The sequence below is a fragment of the Blennius ocellaris genome (genome assembly GCF_963422515.1).
Source record: "Blennius ocellaris genome assembly, chromosome: 1".
Taxonomy (NCBI): Eukaryota; Metazoa; Chordata; class Actinopteri; order Blenniiformes; family Blenniidae; genus Blennius; species Blennius ocellaris.
Window position 1 is genome coordinate 892,401 of NC_137650.1, and position 13,315 is coordinate 905,715.

At 50.2% G+C, this 13,315-nt stretch overlaps 1 protein-coding gene across 2 annotated transcripts in view; it reads right to left on the bottom strand.

Annotated features, from left to right (window-relative positions):
- Nucleotides 1–13,315, bottom strand: part of LOC308132966 (kinesin-like protein KIF13B) — a 76,724-nt gene that overhangs the window by 14,059 nt on the left and 49,350 nt on the right. For both annotated transcript variants that reach the window (XM_080500200.1, XM_080500199.1), the window contains exons 13-33: nucleotides 10,472–10,606; nucleotides 9,808–9,938; nucleotides 9,633–9,719; nucleotides 9,080–9,264; nucleotides 8,737–9,007; nucleotides 8,490–8,652; nucleotides 8,136–8,291; nucleotides 7,196–7,345; nucleotides 6,773–6,898; nucleotides 6,060–6,233; nucleotides 4,561–4,718; nucleotides 4,343–4,475; nucleotides 3,753–3,908; nucleotides 3,579–3,678; nucleotides 3,353–3,479; nucleotides 2,908–2,963; nucleotides 2,701–2,825; nucleotides 1,182–1,457; nucleotides 957–1,109; nucleotides 462–539; nucleotides 288–338 (exon numbers count right to left, since the gene is read on the bottom strand). In XM_080500200.1, coding sequence (XP_080356326.1) covers nucleotides 288–338; nucleotides 462–539; nucleotides 957–1,109; nucleotides 1,182–1,457; nucleotides 2,701–2,825; nucleotides 2,908–2,963; nucleotides 3,353–3,479; nucleotides 3,579–3,678; nucleotides 3,753–3,908; nucleotides 4,343–4,475; nucleotides 4,561–4,718; nucleotides 6,060–6,233; nucleotides 6,773–6,898; nucleotides 7,196–7,345; nucleotides 8,136–8,291; nucleotides 8,490–8,652; nucleotides 8,737–9,007; nucleotides 9,080–9,264; nucleotides 9,633–9,719; nucleotides 9,808–9,938; nucleotides 10,472–10,606 — 2,991 coding nt within the window. The remainder of the gene's footprint in view (nucleotides 1–287; nucleotides 339–461; nucleotides 540–956; nucleotides 1,110–1,181; nucleotides 1,458–2,700; nucleotides 2,826–2,907; nucleotides 2,964–3,352; nucleotides 3,480–3,578; nucleotides 3,679–3,752; nucleotides 3,909–4,342; nucleotides 4,476–4,560; nucleotides 4,719–6,059; nucleotides 6,234–6,772; nucleotides 6,899–7,195; nucleotides 7,346–8,135; nucleotides 8,292–8,489; nucleotides 8,653–8,736; nucleotides 9,008–9,079; nucleotides 9,265–9,632; nucleotides 9,720–9,807; nucleotides 9,939–10,471; nucleotides 10,607–13,315) is intronic.

Consider the following 13,315-nt stretch of genomic DNA (forward strand, 5'->3'; position numbering starts at 1 on the left):
AGTATTGTCAAGGGGAAGGGAGGGGGAGAGATGCACATGTGCACTAACAGAACTCCATAGCCTCCGGCAATCTGCAGGAGGGAATTGCGACCTTGAAAGAATCTTTCCACCTTGGAAGCCGGTATAAAAGCTTCACGGATACACTGGATCCGACCACGAGTGTCGTGTCAACGGACCCCCCAAAAGTTAAGAAAGTTTTGCAGATACACTCATATTCATTGATGTGTATATGGGGCTTCAGACATGAAGGAGGAGTCATTCCTCTCAGCCTGCATTAGAACAGTTACCTTGTCATCCAGCAGGCAGGTGGAGGAAACGTCCTGTCTGCTGCCAGAGAGCTGAGGTCAGAGGAGACAAGGAGGAGACGGAGGAGAAAAGAGGACAAGGTGGAGACAGAGAGGTCAGCAGACATTGAGGAGGAGATCTGAACATGAGACATGACCAGTGTGTGTCTCATTTACTCTGTGGACGGAAGGAGAGCTGATGCTCCTCCTGTGGCTCCTTCCTCTGCCGGCCAGCTGCTCCTTCACCGCCACTTCCTGGCGCGCACACACACACACACACACACACACACACACACACACACACACACACACACACACACACACACACACACACACACACACACACACACACACACACACACACACACACACACACACACACACACACACACACACACACACACACACACACACACACACACACACACACACGATTGTCTGGACTGAATACCGCTGAAAACTGAACTATGAACATAGAATATCACAATAAAGCTTGAGGACAGGACAGAATGCTGAGAGATGAAGATTTATTGACAGAGTGAATGAAAGGTTGAATAGCAGTGACTGCTGTTTTGTTCTGCTGTTGCTGATTAGAAATCTATTTTTACTGAATATTAGTTGTACAAGCTGAAATGCTGACAGGGTCAAAGGTTGAAGTGAACTGAGTTTAACCTGTCGGAGTCGATCCAGAGTCAGGATGTTCTCCAGACTAAGAACACTGCGCAGGTATTTCTCAATGGCCTCCTTGTTATCAGCTGACTGGCTGTTGTGAGCGTTGGCGGCGAGTCGAGCCAGCATCTCCCTGTCTTCTGAACCCGGGGCATCCTAGAGACAGAGTTCTGTTCAACCATCTGTGCTGATGTCATGAGAAGAAGCGGCTTTTTGTCTGCGCCTTACCCCGGGGATGTTGGACACCACCTCAAATGTGACCCCGCAGCCTGGGATGGTGCTGCGGGTGGACATCCTCCTCAGAAAGCTGTGTGCGAAGCCCTGGCGCCCAGGGTTAATGTTCACACAGATCCTCTTCCGCAGCACCAGCTGCATATCGGCGGGGTGGCTGAGCTGGACCACTGCCCGGACCGTCAGGTACACACGCTGTTCGGGCCACGACCCCCCGCGACTGAGCTGGGGACACTCATGGACCGTCGAGTCCCACGACGCCTCAGCTTTTACCTGCATGCAAATGAGGAGGGTTTACCAGCAGGCCACTAGCAGAGTGGGACTCTCAAAGGCTCCGCGACTCCCAGGAGGACAAGAACAAAGAATGAAGAACAAAGTTCTGACGTCAGATGCCGAAAAAAATTCTTGCTCGGCAGGAGAGTTCATACTCTGAGAAGAAGCTGTCGAACTTGCAGGCCACGCCCCCTCAGGGCAGACAATGCCTCTCACCACAGGCCACGCCCCCTCACCACAGGCCACCCCCATCACTGCAGGCCACGCCTCTCACTGCAGCCACATGTCTGTGAAGCAGTGTTTTACCTTTTCAACTGCACGGCTTATTTCTCACTTCAAATGTTTCCAGAAATAGATTCCGTTATGAAGGCGAAAGTTTGAGCCCGAGCCGCCATGTTGGTTCGGTTTTAACAGTTTTAACTGCAGGACCTGACAGACCTGCGTTCAGGAGAACCAAGTACCTCTGTCTGTCTGTACTACGTTGCTACATGCTACCAAGCTTGGGGGCTCACACAGCAGCGAGCCTATGTGCCAACGAGCTTCGGGTCTCACACAGTAGCTAGGCTACATGCTGACAAGCTTCGGTGCTCACACAGTAGTGAGGCTACATGCTACACGCTAATGAGCACGGGGCTCACACAATAACGAGGCTACATGCTAACAAGCTGCAGGGCTCAGGCAGTAGCTAGGCTACATGCTACATGCTAACAATCTGCAGGGCTCACACAGTAGCTTGGCTACATGCTAACAAGCTGCAGGGCTCACGCAGTAGCTAGGCTACATGCTACCAAGCTGCAGGGCTCACACAGTAGCGAGGCTACAGGCTACATGGTAACAAGATGCAGGGCTCACACAGTAGCTAGGCTACATGCTACATGCTAACAAGCTGCAGGGCTCACACAGTAGCGAGGCTACATGCTACATGCTAACAAGCTGCAGGGCTCACACAGTAGCGAGGCTACCTGCCAAACATGATTAAAATATGACTGATAGTCATTAGTGAGCTGAAACATGTGTGTGCAGCGTAAATAAGAAACGCACAGCCCTCCCATGGACTTGTGGCAGAATGTGGACGTTAACAAGTAAAGTCTGACCAATGACACAAGATTTTGCGAACCACCGAGAGACTTTGGCCTGGACGTTTCGCCCTGCCGAACTTGGGGAAGAAAATAACATCATTTTGTTGGCCAGACCGTGGAGTGTCAGAACTTTCTTCTTGTTCTGATGGAGTTATTATCCTCACCTCTCCGTCATAGTGCTTAACAATCTGCAGGTCAAAGAAGTCATCCTCGTCTTCTCCACTTAAAGTGGCGTCCCAGCCTCCAGCCTCCGGCACCTCAAACTGGTCCTGAGAGCTGAGATCATCCGCTGCAGACAGACAGATATGAATGAGAACAAACCGTGTGCAGGAATTCCACGTGAGTGGTTGTGTTGAGGTCGGTCTACATACGTTTGAGGTTGAGGAAGAGGACGGGGATGTGAGTCTCCATGCCCGAGAGAGGGACCCTGCCGACAAACACACCAACGTCAACATGCAGCTGGATGACATGAAGACCTTCATCATACCCTTCCTGCAGCTCACTCGATGTTTCTAACCAACGTGCATAGCAGGGGTACGGAACCCTGGTTACTGAGAGCTGCAGCCCTGCATGTTTTATATGTTTCCCTGCTCAAACACGCCACACTTTTATCATGACGAGGCTCTGCACAAAGCTTGATAATGAGCCACTAGTTGCTGTCAGCTGTGTTGACGTGAGGACCCATTGAAAACGTGCAGGACTACGACTCTGGAGGACCAGAGTTCACTACCCCTGGTGTAGAGGAAGCCCCCTCTCTCCTCACATTGATTCTGAGAGCTCCATTAAACTAACAGAGCAACTGTGTGTGCTCTGTACCATTCAGCCGGCGCTCCAGGGATGCCACTGCCAGCAGAGGGCACCATGACGGCGTTTCTCTCCTCAGTGAGAGTCAGGCGCCACTCCAGCAGCTGAGCCTCCCTCTCCATGTCGTCCTCTGTCTTCTCTGGATAAACAGCCAATCACAGAACACTGAGTACTCTGGAACACACAACTATCCACAACTCTGTGTCACAGGAGTGTGTGTATGTGTGTGTGTGTGTACCTGTTTTGCTGAGCAGGCTCTGCAGGTGCTGGTCCAGGTACTCCTGTCTCTTGGTGAGGGCAGCCAGCCACTGCCCGCGGAGTCGTTCCAGATCTCTCTCCTGTCCAACAGAGCACTCTGTTCATTGACTTCATTTCTCACCTGGTGAAACAGGAGAGTCTCGAGCAGGTCTACCTGATAGCTGTCCATCTCATCTGCTTCCTGATTGGCTGTGGAGTTTCTGATCTCCACACAGCCTACAGACACAGCCAGCAGGACCTCTGCTATCAGAGGCATGGTGCCCGAGTCCTGCACCGAGTGCACATCCACCTGTATCCTCCTGGACTGGCCCTGGAGCCCCGGAGCATAACAAGAGAGAAAAAGGATGTTTATCGTCTTTTCCTCTGAGGTTTTTTTTTTTTTTTTGTTACAATACCTTTTTATTTTCAAACGTAATAAAACAATATACACACAGAACTTTTACATTACTTTCTTAATAGCACCCCCACACACCTCTACTGAACCATCTGTAAAGCTTACTCAGCACATTTTTAAACATATTGACAACAAAACGGAAAATAAAAAATAAAAGGTACATAGCCACTTAGGTTATGCATCAGTGCTGGCAGCTGCCATGTTTCCTACAAAATAGAAAAATGGCTGCCAGGTAACATAGAATTTTCTGCTGGAACCTGTATTGGTATATCTATTTTTTTCTAAATGAGTATGACACATGACTTCTTCCTCTGATGTTTGACTGCAGGTGAGTTTGAAAGTTTGTTCACCTGTCGGAGCTGAAAGATGCCCCCGGTGGACACATCCTTAGCAGGAACCACTTCCACCGGCACAAAGTCTCCGTTCTCGTTGATCTCCAAGATGTGGATCCACATCTCCAGACGGCGCGTCACCTCGCTCCACCTGCCAGAGGAGGGACTGTCAGGACCCCGGAGACTGGTGCTGTGTGTGTGTGTGTGTGTGTGTGTGTGTGTGTGTGTGTGTGTACCGGTCTCGTAGTGTGCGTGTTTTAGCCTGGATGATGCTGAGGTCCCACAGAGCAGGATGTCTTCCTGTGTCAGCTTGTCTGTGTCCATAAACCTCAATGGCCACGGCTCCTTCTGTCAGGTACTCGATGAAATCTTCACTGACCGACACCGCCAGCTCCTACAACACACACAAGTTGACCAGTGTGACCACAGGGTGACCAGTGTGACCACAGAGTGACCACAGAGGGTGACATCAGCGCGTGACCACACAGGGTGACCAGTGTGACCACAGGGTGACTAGTGTGACCACAGAGGGACCACAGAGTGACCACAGAGTGACCACAGAGGGTGACCAGTGTGACCACAGTGCGACCACAGAGTAACCACAGAGGGTGACATCAGAGCGTGACCACACAGGGTGACCAGTGTGACCACAGAGGGACCACAGAGTGACCAGTGTGACCACAGAGTGACCACAGAGGGTGACCAGTGTGACCACAGTGTGACCACACAGGGTGACCAGTGTGACCACAGTGTGACCACACAGGGTGACCACAGTGTGACCACAGTGTGACCACAGGGTGACCAGTGTGACCACAGGGTGACCACAGTGTGACCACAGTGTGACCACAGGGTGACCAGTGTGACCACAGTGTGACCACAGGGTGACCAGTGTGACCACAGTGTGACCACACAGGGTGACCAGTGTGACCACAGTGTGACCACAGTGTGACCACAGGGTGACCAGTGTGACCACAGGGTGACCACAGTGTGACCACAGTGTGACCACAGGGTGACCAGTGTGACCACAGTGTGACCACAGGGTGACCAGTGTGACCACAGGGTGACCACAGTGTGACCACAGTGTGACCACAGGGTGACCAGTGTGACCACAGGGTGACCACAGTGTGACCACACAGGGTGACCAGTGTGACCACAGTGTGACCACACAGGGTGACCAGTGTGACCACAGTGTGACCACAGTGTGACCACACAGGGTGACCAGTGTGACCACAGGGTGACCACAGTGTGACCACAGTGTGACCACAGGGTGACCAGTGTGACCACAGTGTGACCACAGGGTGACCAGTGTGACCACAGTGTGACCACAGGGTGACCAGTGTGACCACAGGGTGACCACAGTGTGACCACAGTGTGACCACAGGGTGACCAGTGTGACCACAGGGTGACCACAGTGTGACCACACAGGGTGACCAGTGTGACCACAGGGTGACCACAGTGTGACCACACAGGGTGACCAGTGTGACCACAGTGTGACCACAGGGTGACCAGTGTGACCACAGTGTGACCACAGTGTGACCACAGGGTGACCAGTGTGACCACAGTGTGACCACACAGGGTGACCAGTGTGACCACAGTGTGACCACAGTGTGACCACAGGGTGACCAGTGTGACCACAGTGTGACCACACAGGGTGACCAGTGTGAGCACAGAGTGAACACATTGTGATTACACAGGGCACGGTGGAGCTGCGGTGGTTAGACTCCTCCCAAGTCACCTTGCAGCAGTCGAACACCACCATGCAGTGAGGGTCTTTGGAGCTGGGCGAGGAAGACGACGGGTCCACCTCAGGAGCCACGATGATGGGCTCAGGCTGGTCCCAGAAGGAATACTGACAGAAGACAAAGTTGGACAGGTACTGGGGAAGACCTGTGGCTTGCAGGAGCTTGATCTATGGAGGGTTCAAAGGTCAAGAGTCATTTCAAGTACAATGTTGTGATTTCAATGCACAATAAGTCATTATCACAGTACCAACAAGTACAATAGATATTTTGCAGTATGACTGAAGTGCAACACTTCCTGTTTCCTGCTCTGCACCTTCAAAATAATACACACTTCAAACATAAAAAGAAAATGTTGTGTGGTGAATAACAAACATTTGTTCTAATTATTTTATATAGAACAAGAGCACAAAAACCAAGACAACAATATCAAAAACAACAAAGTCACAAAACTGCTCCACAAGAGGAATAACACCATAAACTGAGGTGGATGGTGTTGTTGTGTGAATACACTTTATTATGGCAGGTCACACTGCACCAGTTGTCCTGCAGTGGTTAGTATGCAGGACTGTCAACAGCACCTTGTCAGCAGGGTGAAATACTGGAAAACAACCTGTGGACTCGGCTCACGCTCCCCATCACAGACAAGAAAAAGGAGGAGGAGGAAGAAGAAGGAGTGTAGAAGAAGGAGGAGGAGGAGACGTCTTACCATGCAGACCAGCTTTCGGTCCTGAACGTCTGTGTCCTGGTTGTTGTCAGGTTCCTCTCCTCCTGCCATGCTCTCCTCCAAACCTCCTCCAACCCTCACCACCTCTACGTGCAGACGCCCTGCAACCTGCACACACACACAGCCTGTTAGCCCACAGACTGCATTTCACTACCTGATATCAGAGACACATCTGTGTCATGGCTTCAGTCAAACTTGCAGCACAAACAGAACCACTTTTATGTGAACTTTTTAAAATACTTCAGCAAATAGCTTTCAAAAGCACATCTGGCTGATCTGTGCATTTATTGGTTGATAAGTGTGACTCATTGCTGTGAACACTGAACACTAAAGCACAAACTGCTTGTGTGTGTGTGTGTGTGTGTGTGTGTGTGTGTGTGTGTGTGTGTGTGTGTGTGTGTATACCTCCCCCTTCTGGTTGATGATGGGAACAGCGTACTGCAGCTTCACGTCGTAGAAGAGGCAGGACAGGAAAACGTTGGCAACGCCGATCAGACTGTGGTTCTCCTGCTCGTCAAAGAATGGGTCTGCTCGACGGAAATACGAGCGCATGACCTGGACAGAGGAGGAGTGTGTGTGAGACGAAGGACTCAAAGTCCTATTCATCAAGACCATGTGAAGGTAAAGGGTTCAGGGTGAGTGGTTGTGTCCTACGTTGAGGACAGAGTCTTCATCTGGCTTGTTTTAATACACTGAGTTCAGAAGATTCCTAAACCACGTTGCATCGTGAGCCTGAGCATCATCTGGTCTTCCCTGTTCCAGAGAGCTGGTTCCAGGTGCGCTTCAGATCCAGATCCTGACTTGGAACCAGTTCTCTAGACTCATTAAACTGCTGCTAAGCAGTACCAACGGTCTGAGGGCGGGGTTGTCCAGAGCGCAGCCAAGTGTCTTCATTTAGTTTTTTTGTTGTCAATGGAGGCGACATAAACGCAGCAGTGGATTCAGACCCAGAGCTTACTGGAATTTTGCCCTCAGCCCAGACGAGCTGGAGGGAGCTTCTGGGACTCGGCAGGACAGTGAATGCAGCAGGCTGCAGCACCTGCTCCACCTGCACAGCCTCCACTAGAGGCTCTGCTCAACTGCTACTGGAATGGAAAAACAACCAGTTCTTAGGAGGAGCCCAATTGGAACCGAATGAGCACTGGCACCAGGAACCGAACTAACACCTGGTTCTTCTTGGTGGAGAAGTGGTACCAACACAGAAGACACATGAAGGATCAAAGAGGCAGAACAGACAAAGTCTGGGTCAAGTGTGGGTGTTGTGAATGAGATGGCAGGTGGTAAACAGCATGGTCAACACACAGGTCTGATTGTGCAGAGGAAGGAGACAGTAACCCAAACCCACTGGGTCGTCCGGATGGTGCTGGTGGTAGTCCTGCCACTCCTGGTACAGCTCCCTCATGTCCACCAGACGGTTCTCCATCTTCTCCAAACTCCAGATCTGCTTCCCCCGACACCTCCGCCGCAACTGGATGGCTGGTTCGCTTAGCACCGCATCTCTCTGAACACACACACACTATGGACTGAGGGGAAGTCTCTCTCTCTCTCTCTCTCTCTCTCTCTCTCTCTCTCTCTCTCTCTCTCCCCCCTCCCCCTCCCCCTCCCCCTCCCCCTCCCCCTCCCTCCCTCCCTCCCTCTCTCTCTCTCTCTCTCTCTCTCTCCCCCTCCCTCCCTCCCTCCCTCTCTCCCTCCCTGAGACCTTGCGGTTGGCGTTGAGGTTGTCGGCTGGGATCTGCAGAGTGACTCTGTACTCGGTGTGTCGTTCCAGCTCGTCAGAGATGAAGCAGGCTTCCTGTACCAGGGTGTTGGCCCTGACGATCTGCTCCCTCAGCCTGCGCAGGCTCCTGACGAACACCGCCTCCCTGCAGGCGAGGAGTGGAGCAGAGGGGGCGTGTTTAGTGGCTCACAGTGCTCGTCGCTTTTGAAGCTCTTGGTGTGCTGCACACCTGTCCTCGCTCCATTGCCTCAGTCGGCTCTGGGCGCTGGTGGAATGGCTCATTCCTCCCACGCTGAGTCTCTCCAGGCTGCGGTAGTGAGCCTGCTGCCCCGGACCCTGTTGCATGGACACGGACCCTCCACAGGACAGACGATCGGGATTGAGTTTCTTTCGGAGCTGCTGCAGCTCCTGCTCGTACATCTGCCTCTGCCGCTCCAGAGCAGACCTCTTCTCCTCCTCGTGCTGCCTCTCCAGAGACTGCAGCACGGCCTGCATGGGGTCTGAGCACAGCACAGGCCATCAGCGGCAGGAAGTACCGGGACCCACACCCCACCACGGCACCACAGCCTTACCGTTACTGCCCAGGGCCTTCATCATGACCTCTGTCTGGGCGAACTCGTAGGAGAAGCTGACTTCACTGGACACTTCACTGGCTGTGTCACCGTCTGCATCCAGCTGCTCATTGCTACCACTCTTCTTCATCACTTCACCTTCCTCATCTTCTGCCACACGAGAGCACCGCTTCGGCAGGTTGATCCTTCACATGACATAAAACAAAATAGTCTTCTCTCAATGCACCGACCAATGACTTAACACTTTGTTTAAAGCTGCAGAAGAAAGCTCTTCCTCTGGGATCAGTCAACACCGTCAGAAAAATAAATCTGTTACAAAGCCTGCACCAATGATGTTTTTTTCCCCATTACTCTAATCCAAGCATGTACTGGTGAAATGCATCACCGAGTTGGAATAGTATCACCCCCCCACTGAGAGTTAAGATGAAAAGATCTAAATATGGCAGAATCCAATTAAGGTGGAAAAACAAACTGCTACCGTAGCAACTGAGAGCACTAAATGATTTGAAAGGAAAAGGTAACCTGAGAAATGAAAGCTGTGACGTGTGCTTACCTGAAGAAGTGGTTGTTTCCCCAGAGGATGCGGTCGCCATGGTGCAGCTGCAGAGCACTGCTCACCGGAGAACCGTTGACACAAGTTCTGCAACATGACAGACAGCACCGCATTGAAACAGCAGTGTGAACACGTGAATCAGGTGGGTCCGTCTGCCGGGGCCGGCCGTCCTTACCGGGCATTGCGGAGGGGGCTGAGCATGACAGCGGCCTCGGCCGTGATGTCGATGATGCAATGCTCTGCCTGGATCCCCATTCCACAGAGCTGGATGTCCTGAGAGTCTGCAGAGCCCACTTTAGTGTGGTCCTGACACACAACAGACACATGGGGACACAACTGTCAGGAAGTAACCTGAATGTCCTCTGAGGTACTAACAAACAGCAGTGTGGTTCTGTAGTTTAGAACCATCAGCAAAGGAACTCCTGCTTGGATTAAAAAGACTTTTAGTCTTAATGAACCAAACTGCAACAAAAAAACCCACACTTTTAATTTCACAGTGTATTTTATACAAAAAGCACAAAGAAGAGAATGTCTCTCACTGATTGGTCAGTACTAACAACATGGTGACAAACAACATAATCTCAAGTCATGTGACCACATCTGCAAGAGAGCTGCCTATCAACCAAGATTCCCTGCTTTCTGATCCTTTTCTTCAGCTTCCTGAGCTACCTGCTCGCGACCCATAATGCACCACTGTAGTTTACTTCCTGTAACTAAGAATTGCGAGTTGTTTTAGACACTTCGCTTCAATCCTGCTTAGCACAAGTGTGTGTGTGTGTGTGTGTGTGTGTGTGTGTGTGTGTGTGTGTGTGTGTGTGTGTGTGTGTGTGTGTGTGTACCTTCAGGTAGTACACCAGCAGCTCGTTAAGGGCAGGGTCAGCATTCAGGTTAACTAGAAAACTTTTGTCGTCTCCTACTTTGATCCCTGATGACTGCAGAGAAATCCCCAAACTCTCCAGCTGCTTCTGACGCTCCTGCAGAAAAAGCACATGAACTGTGTGTGTGTGTGTGTGTGTATGTGTGGTGTGTGTGTGTGTGTGTGTGTGTGTGTGTGTGTGCGTGTGTGTGTGCGTGTGTGTGTGCGTGCGCGTCACAGGCCGCACGACATCAATCTGCCACCACATGAAGTTTGCTGCGCAGACTGTACGAAGAAATCACAATCAGAATCACAGTTCACGTGTTGCTCCATCATATAATGTGCAAAAATGCTGAAGTGATTGCGCAACAATAAGACAAAACACGAACATGAAAGGCGCCTCAGCGTTGTGACATGTATGTGTTTGGAAAGAAATCCCACAAAGGGAGGAGGAGAAAAGTCTGTGCGCGGAGAGAGAGGATGGCCTGGAGGGTAAAGTTACTACCTGGAGGGTAAAGTTACTACCTGGACGGTAAAGTTACTACCTGGAGGGTAAAGTTACTACCTGGAGGGTAAAGTTACTACCTGGAGGGTAAAGTTACTACCTGGAGGGTAAAGTTACAACCTGGAGGGTAAAGTTACTACCTGGAGGGTAAAGTTACTACCTGGACGGTAAAGTTACTACCTGGAGGGTAAAGTTACTACCTGGAGGGTAAAGTTACTACCTGGAGGGTAAAGTTACTACCTGGAGGGTAAAGTTACAACCTGGAGGGTAAAGTTACTACCTGGAGGGTAAACTTACTACCTGGAGGGTAAAGTTACTACCTGGAGGGTAAAGCTACAACCTGGAGGGTAAAGTTACAACCTGGAGGGTAAAGTTACAACCTGGAGGGTAAAGTTACAACCTGGAGGGTAAAGTTACTACCTGGAGGGTAAAGTTACTACCTGGACGGTAAAGTTACTACCTGGAGGGTAAAGTTACTACCTGGAGGGTAAAGTTACTACCTGGAGGGTAAAGTTACTACCTGGAGGGTAAACTTACTACCTGGAGGGTAAAGTTACTACCTGGAGGGTAAAGTTACTACCTGGAGGGAAAAGTTACTACCTGGAGGGTAAAGTTACTACCTGGAGGGTAAAGTTACAACCTGGAGGGTAAAGTTACTACCTGGAGGGTAAAGTTACAACCTGGAGGGTAAAGTTACTACCTGGAGGGTAAAGTTACTACCTGGAGGGTAAAGTTACTACCTGGAGGGTAAACTTACTACCTGGAGGGTAAAGTTACTACCTGGAGGGTAAAGTTACTACCTGGAGGGTAAAGTTACTACCTGGAGGGTAAAGTTACTACCTGGAGGGTAAAGTTACAACCTGGAGGGTAAAGTTACTACCTGGAGGGTAAAGTTACTACCTGGAGGGTAAAGTTACAACCTGGAGGGTAAAGTTACAACCTGGAGGGTAAAGTTACTACCTGGAGGGTAAAGTTACTACCTGGAGGGTAAAGTTACTACCTGGAGGGTAAAGTTACTACCTGGAGGGTAAAGTTACTACCTGGAGGGTAAAGTTACTACCTGGAGGTTATCGTTACAACCTGGAGGGAAAAGTTACTACCTGGAGGGTAAAGTTACTACCTGGAGGGTAAAGTTACAACCTGGAGGGTAAAGTTACTACCTGGAGGGTAAAGTTACTACCTGGAGGGTAAAGTTACTACCTGGAGGGTAAAGTTACTACATGGAGGGTAAAGTTACTACCTGGAGGGTAAAGTTACTACCTGGAGGGTAAAGTTACTACCTGGAGGGTAAAGTTACTACCTGGAGGTTATCGTTACAACCTGGAGGGTAAAGTTACAACCTGGAGGGTAAAGTTACTACCTGGAGGGTAAAGTTATTACCTGGAGGGTAAAGTTACTACCTGGAGGGAAAAGTTACTACCTGGAGGGTAAAGTTACTACCTGGAGGGTAAAGTTACTACCTGGAGGGTAAAGCTACAACCTGGAGGGTAAAGTTACTACCTGGAGGGTAAAGTTACTACCTGGAGAGTAAAGTTACTACCTGGAGAGTAAAGTTACTACCTGGAGGGTAAAGTTACTACTTGGAGGGTAAAGTTACTACCTGGAGGGTAAAGTTACTACCTGGAGAGTAAAGTTACTACCTGGAGGGTAAAGTTACTACTTGGAGGGTAAAGTTACTACCTGGAGGGTAAAGTTACAACCTGGAGGGTAAAGTTACAACCTGGAGGGTAAAGTTACAACCTGGAGGGTAAAGTTACTACCTGGAGGGTAAAGTTACAACCTGGAGGGTAAAGTTACAACCTGGAGGGTAAAGTTACAACCTGGAGGTTATCGTTACAACCTGGAGGGTAAAGTTACAACCTGGAGGGTAAAGTTACTACCTGGAGGGTAAAGTTATTACCTGGAGGGTAAAGTTACTACCTGGAGGGAAAAGTTACTACCTGGAGGGTAAAGTTACTACCTGGAGGGTAAAGTTACTACCTGGAGGGTAAAGCTACAACCTGGAGGGTAAAGTTACTACCTGGAGGGTAAAGTTACTACCTGGAGAGTAAAGTTACTACCTGGAGAGTAAAGTTACTACCTGGAGGGTAAAGTTACTACTTGGAGGGTAAAGTTACTACCTGGAGGGTAAAGTTACTACCTGGAGAGTAAAGTTACTACCTGGAGGGTAAAGTTACTACTTGGAGGGTAAAGTTACTACCTGGAGGGTAAAGTTACAACCTGGAGGGTAAAGTTACAACCTGGAGGGTAAAGTTACAACCTGGAGGGTAAAGTTACTACCTGGAGGGTAAAGTTACAACCTGGAGGGTAAAGTTACTACCT